Source organism: Pelodiscus sinensis, chromosome 3 (assembly GCF_052426305.1).
Source record: "Pelodiscus sinensis isolate ZL-2025 chromosome 3, ASM5242630v1, whole genome shotgun sequence".
Taxonomy (NCBI): Eukaryota; Metazoa; Chordata; order Testudines; family Trionychidae; genus Pelodiscus; species Pelodiscus sinensis.
The window spans coordinates 155,486,771-155,514,674 of NC_143054.1; the positions used below are offsets into that span (position 1 = coordinate 155,486,771).

The 27,904-nt window shown below is 41.4% G+C and overlaps 1 protein-coding gene across 1 annotated transcript in view; it reads right to left on the reverse strand.

Annotated features, from left to right (window-relative positions):
- Positions 1-27,904, reverse strand: part of RAB3GAP2 (RAB3 GTPase activating non-catalytic protein subunit 2) — a 66,026-nt gene that overhangs the window by 21,095 nt on the left and 17,027 nt on the right. Inside the window, exons 5-19 of the mRNA XM_075925217.2 lie at positions 26,416-26,463; positions 26,196-26,271; positions 25,952-26,053; positions 20,323-20,422; positions 15,993-16,091; positions 14,094-14,242; positions 12,813-12,892; positions 12,604-12,693; positions 11,916-12,055; positions 10,436-10,652; positions 8,554-8,697; positions 8,059-8,141; positions 6,385-6,449; positions 5,932-6,022; positions 1,140-1,267 (exon numbers count right to left, since the gene is read on the reverse strand). Of these exons, the coding sequence (XP_075781332.1) occupies positions 1,140-1,267; positions 5,932-6,022; positions 6,385-6,449; positions 8,059-8,141; positions 8,554-8,697; positions 10,436-10,652; positions 11,916-12,055; positions 12,604-12,693; positions 12,813-12,892; positions 14,094-14,242; positions 15,993-16,091; positions 20,323-20,422; positions 25,952-26,053; positions 26,196-26,271; positions 26,416-26,463 (1,612 nt within the window). The remainder of the gene's footprint in view (positions 1-1,139; positions 1,268-5,931; positions 6,023-6,384; positions 6,450-8,058; positions 8,142-8,553; positions 8,698-10,435; positions 10,653-11,915; positions 12,056-12,603; positions 12,694-12,812; positions 12,893-14,093; positions 14,243-15,992; positions 16,092-20,322; positions 20,423-25,951; positions 26,054-26,195; positions 26,272-26,415; positions 26,464-27,904) is intronic.

Sequence of the window (27,904 nt, forward strand, 5' to 3'; positions counted from 1 at the left end):
TGGATGTTTCTCTACATTTTCAAATATAGAAATTTCAATTACAACACAGAAAATGTACAGTGCTTAAGGTGTATTATTACAAACATTTGCAGTACAAAAACAAAAAAAAATAGTATTTTTCAATTGACCTCATACAAGTTATGTAATGCAATCTCTTTTGTGAAAGTGCAATTTACAAATATAGATTTTGTTATATAACTGTATTCAAAAACAATAATGTAAAACTTTAGAGCTTACAAGTCCACTCAGTATTACTTCTTGAGTCAATCACTAATACCAACCAATGTGAGATTTCTAAATGACACTATAGCATTCAGCCTGAGGTTTAAGAATCTGAAGTGCCTTCCAAAAATCTAATAGGAAAAAGCAGTGCAACATGCTTTCAGAAAACCAACACTCTGATGAGGAAACTACAGAATCTGAACCACCAAAAAAAGAAAATCTACTTTCTGCTGGTGGCATATGAGTCAAATTATGAAAATGAATGTGCATGAGTCTGCTCGGGTTTAGGCTGAGCAGAACCCATTATCAGCAGGATGCATCTTCTCTAAAATGGTGGTTGAAGTATGAAGGGACATATGATTTCTTTTAGCATATCTGGCATGTAAATATTGTGTGATGTCCACTACAACAGTGCCATGTGAATGCTTCATGTGACAAGAGGTAGGTTGCATTATCTCCCATAAAATGTAAACAAACTTGTTTGTCCAAATGATTGGCTGAAGATGATGTATGACTGAATGGACTTGTAGGCTCTAAAGTTTTCACTGGTTTTGAGTGAACTTTTTTTGTACATAATTCTACATTGTTAAGTTCAACTTTCATGTTAAAGTGATAGCTCTACAGTATTTGTATAGGTAAACTGAAATACCATTAATTTTTACAGTGAAAATATTGTAAAAAAACAATATACAGTGAGCAGTGTTCACTTTGTGGTCTGTGTTTTAACTGAAATTAATGTATTTGAAAATGTGGAAAACATTCAAAATACTTAAATAAATGCTATTCTATTATTGAATAACTCAATCCTGCAATTAATCCAGATTAATTTTAAATGCTTGAGCGCCCTAATGGTTTTCCATTTCATCCATTGTCAAACAGTTATTTCTTTCAGAGAAAAAAGTTTTGACATTACTTACATTTTGAGAGAGTGAAGTGCTTGGTTGCATGCTCAAAGAATTCAGTTTGCTGACTGACTCATAAAGATTCAGCAGCTTTAACTTATTTGCACAGAATTGGAGCAACCCTTCATCAACACACACAAGCTCTGGAGAGAGAGAAATAAAGATGCACATTAGTCTGAAGGAAGGTGTGTACCGGAGCTGTGAAATGTTCTTGGTTGCTTCATTAAACTCTTATGTAAGAGCTAGATGACATTTGCTCCAGTCCCATATTTTTGATGCACAGTTGCTCATGATATGTTTAATCCATGGCAAGTTAAAGGGAAGATTTTTTTAACCAAAAGCAAGAAAGGTATCAGGCTTATTTTTAACAAGAAAAGGGCTGCGATGTGATATTGAACACAAGGCTACTGCATTGGCCCTATCATGCTCCAGTATGTAAAAATCTGGGAAATGAAAGATGCTATAGACTGCAATACTTACTCTTAAAAATAAGTATGTATCCTGTAAACTACAATGCTGCATGAACTTTGGTCTCTCTCGTCATGATGCCAATAATGTGAATATGGTAAATCTTTTAATAAAAAGCTACAGATAATGTTTCCAAGACTAAAACTGAGGAAGCAGAATAGGCATTACTGTCTTTCAGTGATAAAATGGAAACCATGTTCACAAAAAGCAATTGAGATCCCTTGATATTTGTAATTCTTCAGGGTTTGGGGAAAGCAACTAGCATAACCATGGCAGCCAGAGAACCCATATGCAATTGATATCAACCTAGACTTTAGATTTACAAAAGCACTACTTTCTCAAAAGAATATTTTAGTCAAATTATTACTAAGTGCCTTCTTTTGCTTTTCTATCAAGCTAGAGAATATATTCAAGCTCAACTTCTTGTGCAGGCTGAAAGGCATAATGGAAATAACCAAATTTAAGGGTGGCGGTTTTTCAATGTATATAGTAACTCACATTTGTGAAGAAACAAGGAACTGATAATTCAACACCTCAGTATAATTTGCACAAAGGTTCCTGTAATTTCAAAACAAGTGCAGAAGCAGCCAATTACAAGACCATCCAAAACAGATGCCAACATCTGCAATCAGGAGTCTGTCTATACCAATAGTCACCAACTGGTTGATCGCAAGTGACTGGTTGATCCTGGGAAGTCTCCCAGTTGGTTGCAATCAGCACTCAGCCAACTACCTGTCTGCCCCAGCTCTACACTGCTGTCCCATTATCAGGAACAGCCAACATGGCCGTGTGTATATGTGGAGGGAGGGGATGTGCAGGCAGGAATATCGGTGATTTGTTCCTGCCTGCAAGCACTGCTCCCCACAGCTCCCATTGGGTAGGAAAGGGAAACTGTGGCCAACAGTGGAACTGATGGGCAGCGCTCACAGAGAGAGTCAGCATGTAAAACCACATGTCTCAGATACAGGGGCTTGTTGGCCCCCTCTGGGAGCAGCACATACGAGCCCAGCATGGATAGAAATGTCTGCCTGCAGATAGACATCAGTGTTCACTGATCTGCAGGACTCTGCTCTAGGTAGACTTTGTGGACAAAGGAGAATGACTCAGTGCCTCAGCCTCTCTGCACCGCTGACCTGGAGCTATGAACTGTAAAAGCTGTCCTGCAGGAAAGCACACCACAACCCCCAAACCTCCTCCTGCACTCCTACCCTGCCCCAATTCCTCTCCCAGAACCAGCACCCCCTCCTTCACTCCAAACCCCAGCCCTGAGTCCCCTGCCAGGGACAACACCCTATACCCTGCATCCCAAACCCTACTCCTGAACCCGCTCCCAGAGCCAGCACCTCACAACCCTACCTCAATCCTGATTGCCCCTAAGAGCCAGCACACCATACTCCCTCCTGCACCCCAAGTCTGAGGGGGGCTCAGGGCTCATACATGCCAATCCCCCTCCTGAACCCAACCACCTGAGAGAGAGGGTGGGGGAAGAGTGAGGAACAAGGAAAGGGGGGAATGGTATGAACAGTGCCGGGCTTTGGAGAAGGGGCAGGATACATCTTCGGTTGCCCTTAAATCCCAGACTTGATTTTGGGCATAAAAAGGTTGGGGATAACTATTTTAGACTGCTGAGTTATTACTCAACATGTACAAACATTCAGTTTTTCTTCTACCTACTAAAATGTAAACTGAAGAAAAAGATAACTAATCCCATTGCTTAGATTCAGTAACAAAACAATAGCGTATCATTTGATACATATCTACTTTCTCACATCACCTTGAAATTAGTTGGTCCAATAAAAGATATTACCTCATCCACCTTGTCTCTCTCCTTTTTTAATCCATGTATGCTGGAAACCAATTCTTAAGAACAAATTTGATACGCTCTACCTGCTACGTACTCAGTATCACATTTAGTAATGTATTAATTTACCTGATATTACAGGACATAAAACAAAGATTCTAAACAGATTTTTATGTACACAGATTTGACTCTAACAAACCATACGTATGCTCAAATGATTACCCAGTATACACATTTCTTTATAAAGTACAGCCACTTCTCAGATATTCTGCTATTAAAAATCCTGGAAACAAAAAGCAAGGGTGCACGGCTTATCAGTCAATGGGTAGCAATAAATGGTCAGTTTCCAGAATGGGAGAGAGGTAACTAGTGGTGCCCCACTGGGTCCATACTGGGACCAATCCTATTCCAGATATTTATAAATAATCTGGAGAAAGGAGTAAACAGTGAGGTGGCAAAATTCACAGGTACCAAAATGCTCAAGATAGTTAAGTCCAAAGCAGACTGTGAAGAACTTCAAAAGGATCTCACAAAACTAGGTGACTGGGCAACAAAATGGCAGATAAATTTTAATGTTGATAAATGCAAAGTAATTGATATAGAAACACATAATACCAACTATAGGTATAAAATGATGGGGACTAATTTAGCCGTTATCACTCAAGTGAGAGATTTTGGAGTCACTGACAGTTCTCTGAAAACATTCACTCTATGTGCTGGAGCAGTCAACAAAGCTAACAGAATGTTAAGAATCATTAAAAAAGGGATAGAGAATACGACGAAGACTATCTTATTGCCTCTATATAAAACCATGGTACAGCCACATCTTGAATACTGCCTGCAGATGTGGTCACCTCATCTCAAAAAAGGTATCTCGACACTGGAAAAAGTTCAGAAAAAGGCAACAAAAATGATTAGGGGTATGGATTAGGTGCCATATGAGGAGAGATTAATAAAACTAGGGACTTTGCAGCTTAGAAAAGAGGAGACTAAAGGGGGTATGATAGAGGTCTATGATATGACTGGTGTGGTGACAGTAAAAAAGGAAAAGTTATTTACTTGTTCCCATAGCACAAGAACTAGGGGTCACCAAATGAAATTAATAGGTAGCAGGTTTAAAACAAACAAAGGAAGTATTTCTTCACTCAGCGTAGAGTCAACCTCTAGAACTCCTTGCCAGAAGATGTTTTCAAGATCAGGTTTTCAATAGAATTGAAAAAAGAACTAGATAAATTCATGGAGGATAGGTCAATCAATGGTTATTAGCCAGGATGGGCAGGAATGGTGTCTTCGGCTCTGTTTCTCAGAAGCTAGGAATAGGCAACAGATAGATCACTTGATGATTCCCTGTTCTGTTCATTCCCTCGGGGAAACCTGGCATTGGCCACTGTCAGAAGACAAGATACTGGACTAGATAGACCTTTGTATTAGACCTCTGACCTAGTATTGCCATTCTTATGACCTTTTCCTCACAACAACAGCATTCACATAGGCTACCATGTTTCAGAATATCCATCTATCCACAATACTATTGGAGGATACACAACGAAAGTAGGAGGCAGGAAATTCAGCCAAATTTGTTCTGTACTGTGGCCAGCAGGGAATACAGTGCAGATGGAAAAACAAAGAACACAATCTAACAAAGAGGTCTCAACAAATACCGAATGAAAATGGAGATGCACATTTTCCAATTAATCATGAAAATAGTTTCTCTTAATCTATATTTTTAGGACTTCACATTTGAGTGGATATACTAGCTATTTAAAGCCAGACCTTGCCCTGATCGTGACAGGCCAAAGTTAGGGAAAACACTCAGTGATGAAATCCTGGCCCCAGGAATGGGAAAACTCCTATTTTATTCCACACCTCTGAAATTAGACAGACTTAAGTGAATTCAAAAGGTTAAAAAGGGCCAGACCCTCATTTCCTTGTTAAGGAAGGGAGAAGACTGAAGGAGCTCCATAAGGTGGAATCTTGTGGAGAATTCTGTCCTTGACAACAGGATTACCGCAGGAGGTAGGAGTGGGAACAGAGCCCCGCTTATTTTACTAATATGTACAAAATAGAGGCTTGGTGAAGATGCCGAAACACATGAAATAATTATTTACAAGAAAAAAAATATATGTGTGTGTGTGTGTGTGTGTGTGTGTGTGTGTGTGTGTGTGTGTGTGTGTGTGTGTGTGAATGAAATCAGTTTACTTCCTACATTTACAAAATATACATAATGCATAGACTCATTCAGCAAATTACAGATTTCAAATATATACTGAAGTAATTCTTCCATAACAGATATATACTTGGCAAGTGCTGATGAGGATGCTGCTCACTAGCAAGCTGATGTAGGCAGGAAAAAAATCCGTCTACAAAAGGACCTTCTTGCTCTACCCTGACAGAAAAGCCAAGCAACCCAAGTTTGATGAAGCAGTGGAGTCCCATGACAGATATTCCCCCTGCCTCACACCAATAGTTTCACTTCAAGCCACATCACAGATAAGCTGCATGGGTGTATGCATAATTCCAAAATCAGTTTTCACTTACCCTGGTTTTTTAAGGTGTCCATCAATGTCTGAGTGATGTTTGAGAGAGCGGAGAGCGTCAAACGTTCACTTGCCAATATACTTTCCAAAGCCTGTTAGGAAAAACATAACAAAATGCAGTGTTTCCATTCATTTTGCTTCATATTACTGTTGAAGTGTTTAAAGCCGCCCCCAATAATACAAGTTATTATTTCTAATACACATTTTTGTACTGTAAAAGTTTTATCCCTTATAGCACAAATAGATCCTACAGCAAAGTCACAAATCAACATGAAATCTGTTGTGTTATAGAAAAAATAAAATCAGCAATTCTGTAAAACAAGTCCTTAAATGTCATCAATTAGAAAACATGGAAAGAATTAAGAAAACTGTGAAACGTTCGATGGCTTTATACCCAAGTCTGATTGTGTGAAATTTCTTTCCCAGAATGAAACTCCCCTTTCTCAGTATTCACCTGTTTTTTTGTAGCTGGGTATTTAATATCAAGAATTAATTCCTTAGCTTCAGCTTCAATCATGTCTGTAACAAAGATATCAAGTCATTAATTCATACTTTCAAACATGGATTTGGAAAAGTAAGTGATTCTGCAGTACAAGGAAGATGTACACTTATTTACATTTTGGTTTGACAGGATTGGAGAAGCTGTGGAGTTAGCAGTGATAGAAATGTAGCCGTGTTAGTCTGGTGTAGCTGAAACAAAAAACAGGACTATGTAGCACTTTAAAGACTAACAAGATGGTTTATTAGGTGATGAGCTTTCGTGGGCCAGACCCACTTCCTCAGATCAAATAGTGGAAGAAAATTGGTACAACCATATATACACCAAAGGATACAATAAAAAAATGAACACATATGAAAAGGACAAATCAAATTTCAGAACAGAAAGGGGATGGGGGAGGGGGGGGAAGAGGTAAACGTCTGTGAGGTGATATTAGAGGTGATAATTGGGGAAGCTATCTTTGTAATGGGTAAGATAATTAATGTCTTTATTTAGACCTAGGCGTAAAGTGTCAAATTTAAGCATGAATGACAGTTCAGAGGATTCTCTTTCAAGTCTGGTATGAAAAGGTCTTTGAAACAGGATGCAGGTAATCAAGTCGTTGAGACAATGCCCTTTCTGGTTGAAATGGCAATCAACTGTTTTTTCTTTGTGATCCTGTCTAATATCGGTTTTGTGGGCATTGATTCTTTGGCGAAGTGTCTGAGACGTTTGTCCAATGTACATAGCAGATGGACACTTTCGGCACATGATAGCATAAATTATATTTCTGGATGAGCAGGATCAAGAACACATATTGTTAGTCTTTAAAGTGCTACATAGTCCTGTTTTTTGTTTCAGCTGTGAACAGTGTCATTGTTGTTATGTTGGTCCCAGATATTAGAGATAAGGTGGGTGACGTAATATCAGAAATAACAAAACTTGGTCCAGTAAGAGACTACACCTCAACCACCGTGTTTCTCAGAGAGACACATGTATCATTCTAGATTTTCCTATTTCATAATAAAAAATTATATAGGACCAAGGATATCTATGCTCAAAAGGTGAAATCCCTCTCTACCCCATGCAGATGCCAAGCCTGAAGGATATGCACCTTTTAAGAACTCTAAAAAGAATTCAAGTAGGACTTAAATGGTGGATGTGGCTTGTGCTGGCAAAATTCTAATCTGATTTTAATAAAAATATTAATTGTACGTTTGCAGCTGTTCTTTCAATTTGCAAATGAATTCACTTACACCTAATGAATATGAAGATGGCACACACTATGGGACTATATGTACAGGGGGACCAAGAGACTTGCTGGGCCCTTGGGCAAAGTGTGTGTGTGGGGAGGGGACCCAGCTCCACAGTCCCAAAAGGGGCAGGGCCTCGGATGGAAGGGGCGGGACTGAAGGTAGCCAACCCTTGAGAGTTGCCTGGAGTGTACTACGTTGCATGGTGGGGATTTAAAGGGCCCAGAACTCTGGCAGACAGGAGCCCCAGGCCTTTTTGAAGCACCTCCCCGTCACCCCATCAGTGGGCCTGTAAAACTATGATTCACATGTACTCTAAAGATACGGGGACTGTATCGCGTTATGTGTGATTCAGTTGATAAGACAAAGAAATTACAAACATTTTGAAGAAACCTACCTTGATTTGAAGTTTTAGCTTTGAGTAAAACACTTAACTTCTTCACTAGATGCATATCCTTTGCTCGTTCACTCTTTTTATCACTGAAAAAATATATTATATGTCAAGCACAATGAGATAGTAAGTGGAAAAAGTTCTCTGCAAATTTTATATATTTTTTACTTTTGAATTATTTCATTGGTGAAAGCATTTGTTCTTTCTGACATGACATTAAAGCAATTACTAGTTAGTCTAAAACTCAAGCATTAACTCATCCAAAATAGTCATGAGTTTCATTTTCCATGGGCTGAATTCCACCATCATCACTCACACTGAGTACACCTTACTCCACACAATGTATGGGACTACTCATGGAATAATGCACTATTCAGCATGAGAACAAATTGCAAAATTTGACCCTCTGGAACTAAAACCAATTTCACATACTTATCTTAAGACTGCCAATAAACAAAGTCAGTTGAGGTAGACAATGATATAAAATTCAGCTAACCTTACCTTAGCGCTAAATGGAAAGGTACATGAACAGTTTTTATGCTTCCAGACACTGGGTCAACAAGACAGATCTGGTAAGTCTGAGACTGCCAACCTTGACTCGTCATATTGTTTAAACCCATTATTTTATAGCCAGGATACAGCAACCTGAAACACACAGATATAACCATAACAGTGAAGACTGGAATTACTAACATTTTTTGTATAAGACACACAGAAGAATTTCATATGGCCAAAGTCCAGCAAGACCAATCTTAACCATCAGAACACGTAATTAGTGATCAATGCCAGCAAAGATTAATAAAGGGGGGAGGGAGGCGGGCGCGTTGGAGATACATAAAACTTGTAATGATTTTTTAAAATCCCGTGTTACTAATTATTACATGGTATATTGTATTGCATTTTAAGGCCAGATCTTTGCTATGTGGTAGAATTCTGGTTCTTATAAGTCAGAAGTAGCAAGTACTAGGTGTGATGCTAGTTATTTTGTAGGATGAAATCTTATTTGCGAGCTCTTTGAAACATAAATCTGTCTAACACATGGCTTCAGGATTTGTAATTTGTTCAGAGGCTTCTACTCTTTGATCTGGTTACACACACAAGGTGAAAGTTTCAAACCAGGAGAATTTATCTGTTTTTTACAGTTCTCTGTTTCACTTGTTCTTTTATAGCATGGATCCTGTGAAGACCTTTTACTCTCCTTTCCAGTGTCAGTAAATATTGTATTAGTATTTGCCAGGCATGCATGAATATTTCTAGTTGACATACATATGTTTAGCATCTTAAAACTGTGTGTGAATAATATGCATTTTGGTGTGTTTATTAGCTTAAGTTGTTAGAAAAGATGTACATGTACTTCAAGGGTAGAATTAATTTTCTTTTTTATTTGATTTCATATTAAATATTGTAAGCATTGCTTCTTTTAACAATCCCTTGTTTTAATATATTTTCTTCCACACCTATGGACTCCATGTGTGCGCGCGCGTGTACATATTTTATGTATAACACAATGTTTTTTGTTTGTGTTAAAACTATAATAGAGTTTAAAGAGAAGCTAGATAATTTCATGGAGGTTAGGTCCATAAAAGGCTATTAGCCAGGGAATAAAATGGTGTCCTTGGCCTCTGTTTGTCAGAGGCTGGAGAGGGATGGCAGGAGACAAATCGCTTGATCATTGTCTTCGGTCCACCCTCTCTAGGGCACCTGGTGCTGGCCACTGTCGGCAGACAGGCTACTGGGCTAGATGGACCTTTGGTCTGACCAGTACGGCCGTTCTTATGTTCGTATTGGGGGGCGCACATCCCTACTTTCTCAATATTGGTGTTGCACATAAGAAATTTCAACCCCCCAGAAGAAAATTAAAACAGCCCAAGGATAGAAAATGTTAGAGGGAACACTACTCTGAAGTGTAATCAAGCATGTATCAGATGTACTCAGTGCAATTGTCTATTAATACTCATCACTGCGAGCATTGGAACAAGACTGACCTGAGAGGCGGAAATATGCCTACAACACACTTAGGCCTTATCCCAACTTACCAGAGAATCGACACCCCAGCGACTGATATTCCAGGGTTCAATTTAGTGGGTTCAGTACAGACCCACTAAATCGAACGCTGAGGGCACCCCCGTTGACTATGGCACCCCTAACTGTCGCTGTCACAAGGACTAAGGGAAGCTGACAGGAGCATTTCTCCTGTCAACCTCCCACTGTGGGACCGTCCCAGAAAAAAAATCAATGCAATGTATGTCGACTCCAGCTACACATTTTGCATAGCTGGAGTTGCGTATCTTGCATCAATTTTTCCGCCTGTGTAGACCGGGCCTTATCTACTCCCCTAGCATAACGTACTTGTAAACTTATCAAAATGCTATGAGTTTCTTACCTACAGTGTTTCCCCACATTGAAGGCTCCAACCCGGGGTCCTTGCTGAGTGCTCCACACTTCCAGGATTCCTCTTCTTGGAGCATAGATCACAAGAAATTGAGCCACCCTGCTTGGTCCTCGAGTACTCCCAAAAGGAGAAAAATCCACCTTTTCAGCTTCTCTTTCATGAAGGTCTTCTACAGTCTGAACCCAACCAATTTGTGCATCACGATATCCTTTGTAAGAAATTATAGACAGTAAGTAAATTAGTTTACACAAACAAAGAACACGACGAAACTGCTGCTCCTGGAACAGAGTTTGTATTATTTGAGTATTGGCTGGAAGGCTATTGTGCCCACCCAAAAATATTTATTGTGACCACCTAAATGCTATATTACAGTAATACAAGCATCTTTTCCCAACCTAAATACTTTATTCACATTTACTCGAATTGGGCTTATTTTTCCCCTTTTCCCCTTCCTCCTCCCCCCCTCTACCCTACCCTCCCACAACCAAGCTCTTAAAACAAATGCCTTCCAGAACAGAGCATGAAAATTATCATGTCACCAGGGTAGTATGTAGTATTGAGCACACACAAGTGATACCAACAAAACCTCCAAAGCCACATTACAATTAACACACAAACCAAGTTTTAAAACTCATGTATAATTTAATTGTGAGGTTTCTAACGTGTTGGTGGAATAAGTCAACCAAAAATCCTACTTTACTTTGCACCATCTCCTTAAGAGGTGCTTACCTCAATAGGAAACACATGCAAAACATTCAGCCATTAAACACGTTACCATTTTTCTCCTAGGCCTTTAAGAGCAAGCAAACGTGGTTCACACCGACCTTTATTATAAACAGATTTAAGCAACTTGCTGTAAATGCTGGGAAATTTGGCAAACAAAACTTAGTAAATGTTTGTTAACTAAAAAAGTAAAGACAAAAAAAATCCACCCCTCCCCCAAATATATGATCATGGAAGGGTGTTAAAGATTACACATGAAAAGGTCAGTAACTCAGATAAGCAAAATAGTGAAGATGTTTATCTGAATTAATAGAGAAGCATCTGATAAAACCCAACTCCAGGAGAAAGGAATGCACCAGGGATACATCATTATGCTATCTATTGTAGCTGAAACAGGGAAACTAAGCAGCCTCGAGGGATGTGGAAGTAACGGTTCCCTCATCCTCCAACAGGGAGACCCCTGAAAACAGCTGACATACTTGTGCTCAATTCATCAACAAGAATATGAGAATGTTTGCTTGCAGACCTGCTGCAGTCCACTGCCCTGCCGCCCCGCAGGGATCCGTGCCACGGGCCCTCCACCGGAACACTCTGGTCCTGCAACCTCAGTGCCAGTCCATGGATGTTGCTGAACCAGAGAATCCCAGTTAAGAGGGTTTCAACCTGTACTAAGAATTTTAAGCCAAACTGAACACAGACACCATTTCCAAGCAAACTAATTGCTCTGTTAATATACACCAACACGTACCTTTCCACATGCGAACGGCAAGTCCCCGTGTAACATCCAGTAAGAGAACTCTTCCAAAGTCATCAGTTACTGCTGCCAACGTGTTACATGGAGACAGACGTATGCTTTCACCATGGCGTCGGGAATCTGGAAGTCCAAACCTGAAATCAAACATTCAATTAATGAATATTTAAAAATACTACATACATTATTTTAGAATTATGAAGAGTATCTTTTACATTATTAGAGAAATTTTTTTCTATGAAGCCAAAAAGGTAGGTGTTTTGTTTTTGTTAATAAAAACAGAAGTAAAATGAGGATACTTCCCATGAGTCGTTGTAAGGAACTTTTACATCCTTACATGCAAAGCATTTTGTACAGTGAAAGTATTTACAAGATTGCTCATGCAAGTCTGTTGAATGACCCAAATTGTAAACTTTAGGTCAGCTGTTCCAGTATTTAACCTATTTAACAGTGATTCTCATGCTGCCAAATGAAGCAGGTTTTTGTTCTCTTGTTTTGGAGGGAGGTGGTGAACAAATGTTTGCTGAGAGCTACACAGAGTTCATTAAATCCTTTTAATTTATTAAGCTATATCAACTGAAACCAAACTCAAATAGACCTAGCACAAAATTACCACTTTCAAAACTATTCAAGGCAATGAAGGAACAGAGCTTCAAAGCAATTGAGGTGTAGATGTTAAACTTGCCTCACAGGTAAAGGAGTAGCAGGTTCAACTTTGGGTTTCTGCTTTTGGACAGTTTCTTCTTCATGTTTACTCTTCCAACCAAGCCAGCCACTTGCAATAGAAAAAAAAAAAAAAAAAAAAAAAGATCAGCAGAATGCCAAGAAATGCAAAACTTCGGACACACAAGTTAAAACTAAATTAAAGCTACATTTTATTTTGAATTTCATTACCTGGCAGCATTAAAGAATGCTGAAGTCAGTTTACTAGCAACTGCTAATGCAACGTGAGACAACAATGGCTGCGTGCTACCCTGAAAAAAAAAGTAAAAGCGCTGTTAGAAAGCAACAAAATAGTTAATTTATCTTATCGCTATATGAGAACTCAAGTGTTGAAATACATAACACAAACCATTAACTCCAGAAATGAAAAAAAGATGCATTACAGTCAAATGTGAAAAAGATGTCAACTTTGACATCATCCACATTTATTCTCAATACATGCAAGTGATGGTTTTTCAGTGAGATAGGAAAACTACAGGAGATCTCAGCTATGTAGACATCACAGACCTGGGACTAGGAAAAGAGCTAGATGTTTAGCAAGATCACAATTCAATGTCCCTAAAAAGATGTCATTCTATATCTCCAAGTCCCCACTTTCTCTTTCAGAGGCCTTCCGAGACTCTCTGGTACCCTAGTCCTATGCTACAGCAGCCTAGGAGCACTAGGCTTCATGGAGCACTAGCAGATTCTAGGGTGCCAAGTTCCTTATTGACACCAAAATAATTACATTTTCCAAAAACTTTTTGCAAAAACTGAGCTGCACAATGTTCTGATATTGCCCTCTTTTTGTCACCTTGTTGACCTAAACAATGAGATTGCACTCTGTCCTGTTTGGTTCAAATATACAAAAGGTAAATAGGAACATAAATATAGCCATGCTTTTTTATCAATACATAAAGAACACATCAAAATTTTGTGAAAGGGCCAGGCCAAGCAATATCATTTTAACACTGTGGTTACAAAGATAGCAAAGCACAAACTAGGGTAAGAGGACATTAGATTACAAAATACTCCCAGTGTTTCAGTACAACAGGGCAAAAAATCCAAGTGCCTCCAGAAACCAAAATTATTTGAAAATTGGATTCTGATGTGTGATCTAAAACTTCCTTAAGCCATGAGTGAGTAGATAATGGAAAAAAGTCTCAACTAACAAAATTAATCTTTTAAGAAAAGTTTCTTTTTTTAAAAAATTTAAGATTTTAAAAGTTAAAAGTACTAGATGGCAGAAACCTGTAGCACATTTTATGAAGAAGCTATTACAACCCAAAAGGATATTAGCCGATTCTGAAAACTTGGGAGGTTGGGGAGGGAACCCTGCACAAAACTGGGGTAAATGAAATATCCTCCAAAAAATAGCCTTATTTTTAATATGGAAAAGGATATTAATTCTCTCATCTGCCACCTGGGACAAACAAATTCTTTTATCTTGCCCATTTCATAATACATACATACCTCCAGGGCATAAAAGAAACCAGTGAAAGGATTGGAGCCTACAGTAATGTACTGAGACATAGTAGGTGGACTATTCTTTATAGCAGCATTATAACCACCTATATTGGAGGCAGTCTTCATTTGATCAAAAGGAGAGAGAGTCATGATACCTAACAGAGAGAAAGAAAAATGCCTGTAAATGTAATTCAAATGGGCATTTCAGGTTCCTGAATTCTAAGTCTATTCACGCATCTTTGGCCGACCCAGTCATAATTCTAGCAAAATACAAGGCCCTACTTCATTCACTTCTGGTTCTTGTTTACTATATATATATATATATATATATATAAAACTGTATTATTGGATATCTAAAACTGATTACATGTTTTAGTAAGGAAGTCACATACTGAGATTTGGAATAAACCAACCATTTCTACTTCAAACAAACCCACCGGATGCATCAAAAAAAATCTGAGTGCAATTTGTTTTAATTTGTAAGATTTCTGTTTTTATCTTTTGTTTTCAAAGAAGAGTGGGATGGTGGGAACCATTTCCTCTTCCTGATCAGAAAAGTGAGACCCATGGCAGCAGCAGCAGGAGAAGGAAGTTCAAATATCAAAGAGGGCAGCACTTGACAAGCTACTTGGCTAACCAGATCATCATAATATTCCCCACAGAGACAGCACGCAGTGGGGGATGAAGTGTGGTATCAGATATAAGTTGTACCTCCCTTAACCGGGATTTCCTGGCACAGACCACAGATGTTCCTGGACCACAAAGCCCAGAACAGGGAAGTCTGGCAGCAGGGCATGAGCATCACAGGGGGCATCGGCAACTCAGCTGAGAGCCCAGCGTATATGTGTGGGGCGGGGAGGAATGAACAAGCACCATGGCAGAGAGCTCCAGCCCCAATGGCAGCTGTGGAGCTCCGCTCCAGTCCTGTTCTGGCTTCAGCCCCCACCTCAGCAGCAGCCAGGGAGCTCTGGCCCTGGGCACAGAGCTCCAGCTTCGGCCCTCTGGCCAAAGCCAGGCAAGTGTGGAGATCTTCCCTGGCTGCACAGCTCCGGCTACGGTGCTCCAGTACCAACAGCAGCAGAACCAGCAGCATCTAGCAAGCCCCAGGGGGTTGGGGCAGCAGCATGGGAAGGCTGGAGACCTAACCCAGAGGCAGCACGCCAGGAGAGGAGGGACCTCCCCTGGTCTGGCAAATCCCTTTGTTCAGGACCAGTCATGTCCCGAGAGTGCCAGACCAGCAAGGTCCTACCTGTACCTCCACGCTCCAAACATAGCAATAGAAAGAGGGCTAGAGGCATGTCAGTCACTAGATACTCAGATGCCCTACTTCCCCTCAGGTACTTACAGCCCACCTCTCTCCTTCCTTTCTCCAAAAACAGGTAGAGAGCCTGATCTGTCTCCCTCAACTATCTGTGATGGAGGCCTGGGGCCCAGCAAACATCCCCATATTCCCAGAAACCCACAGATGTGAAAAAGAACAGAGGCCTGCTATATCATTTCTGGAAATAAGTAATCTGAACTTTTAGTTCCCTATGCTGCAGGCAAGGTCTGCACTGACCTTCATCCTTCCTGCCAGACAGTCCTTTCATCCACCACAGAGAAGGAGACTGTATCTGCCCCAAGTCTCACAAACTAAATAGAATATTAAGATTTCCCCTTTCCAAAAAGGAGAGGAAGACAGACCATACATAGCCACTCTTCTTTCTTATCCCTTCTATTGGGAGAACCAAAACCTATTGATGCTAAAGCTCATTTTTTAACCTTCTTCAGCTTAGCTCTATTCTTTTCCATCCACATCTTACTACAGATCAATAATCCAACATGAATGGTAATCCATTAGTTTTACAACCCTAACAAAAGAGGTCTCATCCTGTTGAATGTTTGAAGATAAATGGTAATGCTTACCCACACTTGCATGGTCAACTATGTTGTCCACATCCTGCAAGCCCCACTTCTTATAGGCTAATGGTGGGGGTTGTATGTTCTCATTGCCTGATGCTGTGGCTGTGAATTTATTATAAAAATTGAGACAAGTAAAAAACTATTACATCATTAGATTACTTATATGTAAATGTGTCATCATCTCATGCTATCATGTTTTATATGATCAGTTATAACACAGTGAACACTGAAGAAAAATCATTTAATATTGCAATTAATAAGTTGTTACATACAATAACTTTACCTTCAGGTTTTCATAAAAGTCCAGTCAGATTTTTTCTATAAATTAAAGGACATGCTGTGCAAAGCTAGAATATCAACATTTTATTAGGGATGTTTGATAGCATGTAATTGAATAGTCATGTAACCACATCAGATTTTAGTGGTTACACGACTATTCAATTATTCCCAAAGGCAAGGCCAGTAAGTGCACTCCAGCCTTAACCCCGGGGAGCCCCTTGCCACCTCGTGCTGCTGACTCTCTATCAGATCTGCGAGGGGAGCCAGTTTAAAAACCAGCTCCCTGTACAGACTAGCTCCCTGGTGCTGCCTGCATGGGGTGGCAGCAGTCCCTCCATGGGGAGCCTAGGCACTCTGCAGACAGAGGCTGCTCCATCCGCAGCAGCAGGCACCCACGGACAGGGACTGCTGCCTCCCACCGCACACTGCCGCAGGGGAGGCAGGCGGCTCTGTGGAACCGGTGCTAAAATGGCTTTAAGCTGGCTCCCCCTCCAGCACCAGCTCCTCACAAATATCAGCTCCCACCTACCTCCCTCTATCTCCACATTACTGCCTCTCTATTTGAGGCAGCAGCGCAGTATTCAGGGGGAGGGAGAAGGCTTAAAAGCCAGCTCCCCATGGGCACCAGCTCCATCTTATCCCCCGATGCCGCCTCAGTTACATTCTCCCCCGGTGAGGGGAGGGTGGTGAATGCATGTAGTCGACAGGATTAACCAATAAGCCTAGGCTTATCGGTTAATCACATAGTCTTCTATATGTTGACATCCCTACATTTTACCCATTTTACTGAAATTAAGACACTTTATAAAACGTAGCTAGGCAAAATTTTGTTCACAACATCCAGCTATATTTGTAAAGTGCAAAATAAATTCATGGAGCAAATTTGTCTAATTAGTTATTAATTATTTTATTAAACAGTTTCTGTACCAGTTCCAGAACAATACTGACTCCTTTCCTTATAGAGAGTGTTATTATGGGAGACAGTCCTGTGCCAAACATAAGTAAGCAGGTCCCACAAAGATCCACATTCACAGAATGTGACAATATGCTTTAGTCATACTTCAGTTCCTAGCAATGCTCTCATCTCAACCTCTTTGCAAATTTAAGACAACACATATACAAGGGATTAGCATGCGAAAGATACTGGTGTGCTTTTATTGCAAGCATTAAAGCACGCTCAGTGATGATTTTTCAGACTGTAATGGAAAGGCCATGCTTTGGTGATAGGAAGCAGCTAAAGATAGCATTAGAGCCTATGCTTTGACCTGTTGGACAATATAAAAAGGAGTACTAGTCCTCAGTTTAGTTCTACACAAAGATCTTAAGGTGCATCTGTGGAGCCATTAAAGCAACTGCCTGAATTGGCACCTGATTTTGTTCATTGACTCTTGGTTCTTACCTGAGGGGATGGGAGCCTTCAGTCTTCCTTGTCCTGCATGGAAATGCTTTCCTCTGCTAGACCTCAGAGGAACCCCTCCCCCCCCCCAGCTCAGTGCTGGCCTTAAGCTCATAACAGAGCTGTTGTACCCACAATCCCTGATGCTCTCATGCTGATATCTGCATTATGGATCCTCTCTATTCCTGGCCTAGCCAAGTGCCCATTCCCTGTCACTGGTTCCTGGTACTAAACAGAGATTGAGAACTGGCAACAGAGTTGGAGCACAGTAAGAAGCAAAATCAGGACTCTGAGCAAGCTTTTGATTAAGCCCATTCCCAAGCATTGAGAAACCCTCCTCCACCTGCACATCATTATTTGATGGTTCTTCCTTAACCCCAGGAAACTGAGCACTTCCCAAGGTGCAGCACACATGGATTAGCCAGCATCCCCTGGGCAGGTTGTCAAAAAGATAGAATCATAGAACCATAGAGCTAGAAGAGACCTCAGAAGGTCATCAAGTCCAGCCCCGTGCTCTAGGCAGGACCAATCCCAACTATATCAACCCAGCCAGGGCTTTTTCAAGCTGGAACTTAAACACCTCTAGGGATGGAGACTCCACTACTTCCCTAGGTAACCCATTCCAGTGCTTCACCACTCTCCTAGTGAAATAGTTTTTCCTAATATCCAACCTGGATCTCTCCCACCACAACTTGAGACCATTGCACCTTGTTCTGAGCTCTGTCACTACTGAGAACAGCCTTTCTCTGTCCGCTTTGGAACCTCCCTTCAGGAAGTTGAAGGCTGCTATCAAATCCCCCCCTCACTCTTCGCTTCTGAAGACTAAACAGACCCAACTCCCTCAGCCTCTCCTCATAGGTCAAGTGCTCCAGCCCCCTAATCATTTTGGTTGCCCTCCGCTGGACCCTCTCCAATGCGTCCACATCCTTTTTGTAGTGGGGGGCCCAGAACTAGACACAATACTCCAGATGTGGCCTCACCAGAGCCAAATAAAGGGGAATAATCACATCTCTGGATCTGCTGGCAATGCTCCTCTTAATGCAACCTAATATGCCATTAGCCTTCTTGGCTACAAGGGCATAATGTTGACTCATATCCAGCTTCTCATCCACTGTAAACCCCAGGTACTTGTCTGCAGAACTACTACTTAGCTGGTTTGTCCCAAGCCTGTAACAATGCTTGGGATTCTTCTGTCCCAAGTGCAGGACTCTTAGAAAGGAGTAAGCATTTTTCCATCTCAGGAAGATCTAAAAAGGCCTTCAGGATTTTTCTTATCTTAAAGTGTAAGGATATCAACCATTATAAACATGAAGAGTATCTGCCCACAGCAGAATCACTGTTATGACAGCAGCACTTCTCAAAACATTTCCCAAAAGGAAAACACTCAACTAACACCAAAAATCACTAACTGATCATTGTGTTGACTCCTGCAGACACTGGTAGTAAGATGCACCTTCAATGGCTGTGTCCTAGCAAGTCAAATCTTCTCTGTCAATACAGGAAGTCCCCGGGTTACGTACAAGATAGAGACTGTAGGTTTGTTCCTAAGTTGAATTTGTATGTAAGTTGGAACTGGCGTCCAGATTCAGCCGCTGTTGAAACTCAACAGCGGCTGACTACAGGAAGCCCGAGGCAGAGTTTCTCTGCCCCGGGCTTCCTGGAATCAGCCGCTGATGAGTTTCAACAGCGGCTGAATCTGGACACCTGGGACAGAGCAGCTGGGGCGCTGCCAGGTAGGTCCCCGCAGTGCCGCACCTCGGTGCTGCGGGGACCAACCCGGCAGCACCCCAGCTGCTCTACCCCAGGCGTTCCCAAGTCAGCCGCTGCTGAAACTGACCAGCGGCTGACTACAGGAAGCCCGAGGCAGAGCAGCTCTGCCTCGGGCTTCCTGTAGTCAACCGCTGGTCAGTTTCAGCAGCGGCTGACTTGGGAACGCCTGGGGCAGAGCAGCTGGGGCGCTGCCGGGTTGGTCCCGCAGCGCCGCTCCTCGGCGCTACTGGACCAACCCGGCAGCACCCCAGCTGCTCTGCCCCAGGCGTCCTGATCCAGCCGCTGCTGAAACTGACCAGCAGCGGCTGAATCAGGACACCTGGGGCAGAGCAGCTGGGGTGCTGCCGGGTTGGTCCAGTAGCGCCGAGGAGCGGCGCTGCGGGACCAACCCGGCAGAGCCCCAGCTGCTCTGCCCCAGGCGTCGGCGAGAAAAGCCTGGTCTGCTGGGGCGGGGGGGGGCGCACTAGCTGCGCCCCCCCCCCCCCCCCGCCCCCCCAGCAGACCAGGGAGACGCGGAGAAGCTTTTCTCACTGCGGAGGACGCAGGACCACGGCGCATCTCGGCGGTCCCGCCGCCCGCATCTCCCTGGTATGCTGGGGGGAGCGGGGGGGGGGGGGGCGCAGCTAGTGCGCCCCCCCTCGCCCCCAGCAGACCAGGCTTTTCTCACCACAGAAGACACGGGAAAAGCCCTGTTTATAAGCCCCATGTAACCCGGGGACTGCCTGTATTCTCAACTGAGGAAATGCATTTCTCAAAAATATTTTTCCACACAACTGTAAGCCCCAAAAAACTGAAAAACGATATATTTTCTATTACCATACAGTGTAATAGACCTCTGTAAGTACTGTGGTAAGTCACAGCAATAGACAGTTTCTCTCTGAGACGTACCTCTTGCTACCTGATTACGACAAGCACGAAGGGACTGAAAAAGGCTGAAACCATCAATAGTCACAACTGCTGCTGGATACAGGATACTCAGTTCTTCATTCTTTATTAAAAACAATGAGGTAAGAGAGACAATAACTTTCACCATCTTCATGCCAATTTTGCTCTTCTTTCTGAATGAAAGCTTTCGTACAACAGTGCATGGCAACAAGTGTTTCCATAGTAAATTTCTAACTACCCTGCATAATGGAATATTATGTAGCAAGAAAAACATTGTTTAAAGAACTAACCAATATTTCAACATACAATTAATAATTATTCAAATACAAACTGAATTTTGTATGTACTATCTACACGTCTGCTTTCACTGAATTTAAGGGTTTAAGGAGAGAACATACAAGCTGCTGCTGCTTGTAATGGTCACCTTATCATGGGTTTATTTAGAGTGCAAAGATCAAAGGATTTATGGCCCAAATCCTATATCTGGATTAGGGTTTAAATTTGCACTCAAGCCTGTTTTATACACCTAACTGTCCATCTGCAATGATTTAAATGTTTTGTTAAAACCAAGGCTGCCATTTACAGGGGGCTAGGAGGGACAGTAACCCACACCCACACACTTTGAACCCCTAGATTTCATACATGAGATCTGCTTAAAGCTGCATGCCCTGACTCCAGGAGGCAGGTCTCAACTGCAGTAGCTGAGCTACTTGCAACTTTGCCTTTGGGGCAGGGAACCTGTTATTAAAAAAAAAAGGGAGGCAGGGTGATTAAGACTAACAAGAGGCTGAGCACCGAAGTCACTGAAGAATCATTAGATCATGATGAAATCATTGCTGGGTACTCCACTTAAAAGATAGGGTAAAGAAAGAATAGGAATGAGTGTTGTTCTGCTGGGATTTGCCTTTGAATCACTGCTGTTAAACTTAAAAAAAAACAAACCCTTAAAAATAACAAGCAATACAGTAGCATCTTAGGGTACATCTACACAGCAGTGTTATTTCGGAACAAGTGACATCATTTCAAAATAACAAAGTGCACATCTACACAGCAAGCCACTATTTCAAAATATTGTCACACTGGAGGACTTCTTTACTTCAACTCCTGTACCCCTCATTTCATGAGGAGTAAGAGAAGTCAAAGGAAGACTTTCTGCTGTGTAGACAGTACCAAAAGCTATTTTGACTTCAGCTATGCAACTGACGTAGCTGAAGCTGAATATCTTAATTCAAGTTTTGCCTTGAGATGAATGAAATGAAAGACATACCCTTAGAGATAACAAGAAACTGCTCTTAAACTTACAAATGTTCTCAAAAATGGGGTAAACAGTGACCAATCCAAAGCTGACTGCAAAGAGTTACAAAGGGATCTCACAAAACTGGGTGACTAAGCAACACAAGGGCAGATGGAATTCAGTGTTAAGTGAGAAGTAATGGACATGGAAAAATATAATCCTAACTATACATACAAAAATGATGGGATCTGAAACAGCTGTTAGCACTCAAGAAGGAGATCTTGGAATCCTTGAGGAGAAATCCCTGAAAAATTCTGTTCAATGTGCAGTGGCAGTCTAAAAACTAAAAAGCTAACAGAATATTGGGAATCAGTAGAACATAAGAATGGCCGTCCTGGGTCAGACCAAAGGTCCATCTAGCCCAGTAGCCTGTCTGCCAACAGTGGCCAGCACCAGCTGCCCCAGAGAGGGTGGACCAAAGACAATGATCAAGCAGTTTGTCTCCTGCCATCCTTCTCCAGCCTCTGACAAACAGAGGCCAGAGACACCAGTTCAATCCCCTGGCTAATAGCCTTTTATGGACCTAACCTCCATGAAATTATCTAGCTTCTCTTTAAACTCTGTTATAGTCCTAGCCTTCACAGCCTCCTCTGGCAAGGAGTTCCACAGGTTGACTACACGCTATGTGAAGAAGAACTTTTATTAGTTTTAAACCTGCTACTCATTAACTTCATTTGGTGTCCTCTAGTTCTTCTATTATGGGAACTAATAAATAACTTTCCTTTATTCACCCTCTCCATACCACTCATGATTTTATATACCTCTATCATATCCCCTCTCAGTCTCCTCTTTTCGAAACTGAAAAGTCCCAGTCGCTTTAGCCTCTCTTTATATGGGACCCATTCCAAACCCCTAATCATTTTAGTTGCCCTTTTCTGAACCCTTTCCAAGGCCAAAATATCTTTTTTGAGGTGAGGAGACCACCTGTACACAGTATTCAAGATGTGGGCATAACAGTTTTATACAGGGGCAGTAAGATATTCTGTGTCTTATTTTCTATCCCTTCTTAATCATTCCTAGCATCCTATTTGCCTTTTTGACCGTCGCTGCACACTGTGTGGAAGTTTTCAGAGAACTATCCACAATAACTCCAAGATCTCTTTCCTGATTTGTCATAGCCAAATTAACCCTCATCACACTGTAAGTGTAGTTGGGGTTATTTTTCCCCGATGTGCATTACTTTACACTTATCCACAATAAATTTCATTTGCCATTTTGTTGCCCAATCACTCAGTTTGGTGAGATCTTCTTGGAGTCCCTCACAGTCTGCTTCTGTCTTGACTATCCTAAACAGTTTGGTATCATCCGCAAACTTTACCACCTCACTGCTTACCCCTTTCTCCAGATCATTTATGAATAAGTTGAAAAGGACTGGTCCCAGGACTGACCCTTGGGGGACACCAGTTACCCCTCTCCATTCTGAAAATTTACCATTTATTCCTAACCTTCGTTTCCTGTCTTTTAACCAGTTCTCAATCCAAGAAAGGACCTTCCCTCTTATCCTATGGCCATGTAATTTACACAAGAGCCTTTGGTGAGGGACTTTGTCAAGGCTTTCTGAAAATATAAATATACCAAGTATATCTACTAGATCCCCCTTGTTTGCATGTTTGTTAACCCCTTCAAAGAACTCTAATAGATTAGTAAGACATGATTTCCCTTTACAGAAACCATGTTGACTTTTGTCCAACAAATTATGTTCTTCTATGTGCCTCACCATTTTATTCTTTACTATTGTTTCGACTAATTTGCCTGGTACTGAAGTTAAACTTACCGGTCTGTAATTGCCAGGATCGCCTCGAGAGCCCTTTTTAAATATTGGTGTCACATTGGCTACCTTCCAGTCATTAGGTACGAAAGCCAATTTAAAGGACAGGTTACAAACCACAGATAATAGTTTAGCAATTTCCCATTTGAGTTCTTTTAGAACCCTTGGATGAATGCCATACGGTCCCGGTGATTTGTTAACGTTAAGTTTTTCTATTTGTTCCAAAACCTCCTCTAATGACACTTCAATCTGGGACAGTTCCTCAGATTCAACACCCACAAAGAACGTTGCAGATTTGGGAATATCTCTAACGTCCTCAGCCGTGAAGACTGAAGCAAAGAAATCATTTAGTTTATCCGCAATGGCATTATCGTCCTTGATTGCTCCTTTTATAGCTCGATCATCTAGGGGACCCACAGGTTTTTTAGCAGGCTTCCTGCTTCTAATGTACTTAAACATTTTGTTATTTGAGAGTTTTTGGCTAGCTGTTCTTCAAAATCTTTTTTTGCTTTTCTTATTACATTTTTACACTTGATTTGACAGTGTTTATGTTCCTTTCTATTTATCTCACTAGGACTGGACTTCCACTTCTTCAAAGATGCCTTTTTGTCCCTCACTGCTTCTTTTACATGGTGGTTAAGCCACGGTGACTCTTTTTTAGGTCTCTTGCTATGTTTTTTAATTTGGGGTATACATTTAAGTTGGGCCTCTATTATGGTGTCTTTAAAAAGTTTCCACGCAGCTTGCAGGGATTTGGCTCTAGTCATTGTGCCTTTTAATTTCTGTTTAACTAGCCTCCTCAATTTTGCGTAATTCCCCTTTTTGAAATTAAATGCCAGAGTGCTGGACTGCTGAGGTGTTCTTCCCACCACAGGAATATTAAATGTTATTATATTATGGTCACTATTCCCAAGCGGTCCTGCAATCGTTATCTCCTGGACCTGATCCTGCACTCCACTCAGGACTAAATCGAGAATTGCCTCTCCCCTTGTGGGTTTCTGTACCAGCTGCTCCAAGAAGCAGTCATTTAAGCCATTGAGAAATTTTATCTCTGCTTCTCTTCCTGAGGTGACGTGTATCCAGTCAATATGGGGGTAATTAAAATCCCCCATTATTATAGAGTTCTTTATTTTGGTAGCCTCTCTAATCTCCCTCAGCATTTCTATGTCAGTATCGCTGTCCTGGTCAGGTGGTCGGTAATATTTCCCTACTGCTAATTTCTTATTATTGGAGCATGGAATTGCAATCCATAGCAATTCTACTGAACGTGCTGATTCATTTAATATTTTCATTTCATTCGATTCTACATTATCTTTCACATACAGTGCCACTCTGCCACCCAGCCGGCCTGCTCTAGCCTTTCGATATATTTTATATCCCAGTATGATTGTCCCCCACAGATTTTCCTCATTTTACCAGGTTTCAATGATGCCTATTACGTCAATCTCCTCCTTTAATTTGAGGTACTCTAGTTCGCCCATCTTAGTAGTCAGACTCCTAGCATTTGTGTAGAAGCACTTTAGAAATTTGCCACTGCTTTTCTGTCTGCCCTTCCCTGATGCATTGGATTCCTTTATATGCGGTGGTTTGTCCTCTCCCCTCCTCCCTTTCTGACTACAGCTTAGAGAATCTCTATCAATGGATTCTCCTCTAAGAGAAGTCTCCATCCGATTTACATGCATCTCTGCACCAATCGGTGATATGGGGGCGGGGAATGGCAGATGGGGTTGGTTTCCCTTTCCCAAGTTGGTGCTTGGCTTGTACTAAGCATGCTCAGTAACACTGCTGAAGCCTGTGTCCTCAGTCCACCCTCCCCCATGCTCTCACTCTCTTCTCCGCCCCCTGATCACAGCGTGAATAGGTCAGCACCTGCCACCTCGGTTAAAACCTTCATATTTAAAAATGGGGCCCACAATGTCATGGTGAATTGTCAAAGATGAGCACTAGTATAAAGATAAAAAACTTTCTAATACTTCCTGGTTTTTTGCATGACAAATTCTATTTTAGCAAAGAGTGCAGAATGGCAGGCTTTTCCACAAAGTTGAACAAATTTCTACAAAGATCCCTGTACAGGAATCAGCATCATGATTAGATTCCTGTGACTATCTTCAGAATAGTCTTAACTCCTTTCCTTGGAGGTATTTTTTACTTTTTAGCTGTTACCACAGTAATCTTACTAAGAGATAAAAGAATATTCAGTCATGTGCGAAAGCACTGTGCAATTCTTGGAGCCTCTCATGCTGCATATTTCCCCTTGTACTACCATTATATTTTACGTACATAAAAGGAAAACACGGGCAATAAATGCAGCCCTCTTTCATACAAATGATTCAGTAATCAATGACACTCACAGCTTTTGGGCTAAATATACACCTCAAAAGTAAGTGGAAATAAATGCAGCTTTTCTGACTATGTTTTATTTTAGAATAACATATCCTTAATCTCCTGCTCAGGTAAATCTTTCATGCATCAAAAACTGCTAAATACACATTAGTGGATTCATGTAGTAAAGAAAAATGCCACATCCTATAACTGTACTATTTCACTTTTGAAATAGTCTACTACTCCACCTGTTCTGTGACTCCAGGATGCCTTGGAACCTCATAGGTTCTGCATTTAAGCTGTAGGACGGGATCTTCATTTAATAGCTGCGCAAGAAGTAGGACTCCATTCTAAGAAAAAATTAACAAATGAGTATTCATTAATTCACCTTTACTTAAAAAAAATTGAAGTACAACCTACAAAAATAAAGGTTTACAAGTCACATCAATACATCAGTGCTTTGCAGCTGAACAGTGCTGAAAGAAGAGTCACCTCAGTGTAGAAACGGACGTAGCCAGAGGTAAAACCAACCACGATGCAGGTCCAGTCAGGACGACCTGTGGAGCTCCTGTCCAATAAAAACAAATTAAAGTGAAAAAAACAGATTTTTCTCTCAAATATACATATACAAACTCCATTCACTTTAAAAGGATTAACATGCACGTATGTGAGGGCAGAAGCTTTAATTGCTAAAAAGTTAATTTATTCTTACCTTTTTTGGCTTGCCAGTGGAATGCACAAAGCACTACTTACACATTCACTAGAAACAGAAAAAAAAAATTAAGCATTTCATACTGAGCAATTTAAAATTACATACTGCTCTAGTTCCATGCTACCAGCAAATCTTGCCAGTATTTATTAATATATTTTATTTAATATTTTAAAACATTTATTAAAACTCAAAATTGATGATGTAATGAGGTAAAATATTATGCAAAATACTAATTCCACCATATTTGTAAAATTAAACACAGTTTATGTTGTAGGTTAAAAATGAGGGAGAAAGAGAGTGTATGTTGCTGGGTCTTTCTATTAATTACATATTTTCTATTCCAAGATCCTGAAGAAAAAAAATCCTAATTTCTGTCTGTGTGTTTTTTTAAATACATATTATTTATGCTGTATAGTAGTTCACAGAAAGATCTTTAAGATTAACCAATGGTGTGGAGGGAACAATGGATGTAAAACATATTAGAAATGAAAAATTCCACAGGAACAGAAATATCAATCAGTTCTAGAAGTAATAAGTAAGAAAATGTCCAAGAGAAATATACATTTACAGAAACACATAGGATCACTGCTGCTAAAGTTGGTAGGGGTTACATCAGGGGTGGGAAAAAGTGCCTCCGTGGGCCAAGCCGGTTGATCTGGCCTGCAGAGGCCCTGCCACTCCTCTGCCCTCAGGCCAATTAAGGCTTGGGGGCGGGGGAAAGCACACAGTTTCCTCCTGCCAGGAGCATGATGCGCTTTGAAGTGCCACACAGTCCTGGCAGGGCAGGAGGAGCATGCTCCACCGCCCTCAAGCCCTGACTGGCCTGGGAGCAGGAGGAGCGTGCGAAGTTCCCTCCACCCTACCCCTGGCCTGCCAGGAGTGCACAGCACTTAGAAATGCCATGTGCTCCTGGCAGGGTGGGAGGAGGCTTTGCATGCTCCCCTGCTCCCAGGCCCTGATTGGCCTGGGGGCGGGGGAGCACAGGACGTCTCCTCCCACCACCAGAGGCATGGGTGCTTAGTGGGAAGGAGAGGCAAAGGGGTTCCTCCACCCCCAAACCAATCATGGTCTGTTGGTGGGGAAGTCCAGAAGCATCCTGGCCCTGCCCCTTCCTTCAAATTTTTGAAGTGGCCCCTGGAAAAAAGTTATTGCCCACCCTGGGTTACATGGAAGGTAAATAAAGGAGAAACTTGCTAATTTTCACCTTGATCATCCATAGCAGTAATTCCCAACTGCTGGTCCACACACTGGTGCCGGGCCGTGAATCACTGGTAGTGAACATAGAGCTGAAGCTAGCTGTTCGCGGTGGCTCTAGGGGCTGTGGCTGGGGTACATATTTTGACAGACTGATAACATTTTATCTGCATATTTGCAAATTCATTATTTGTATAATGAATATATTAATATGCAAATAAAATGTTACCAGTCCACCAAAAGTTTCTGAATGGGTTTGCTGGTCCATGATATAAAAAAAGGTTGGGAACTAGGG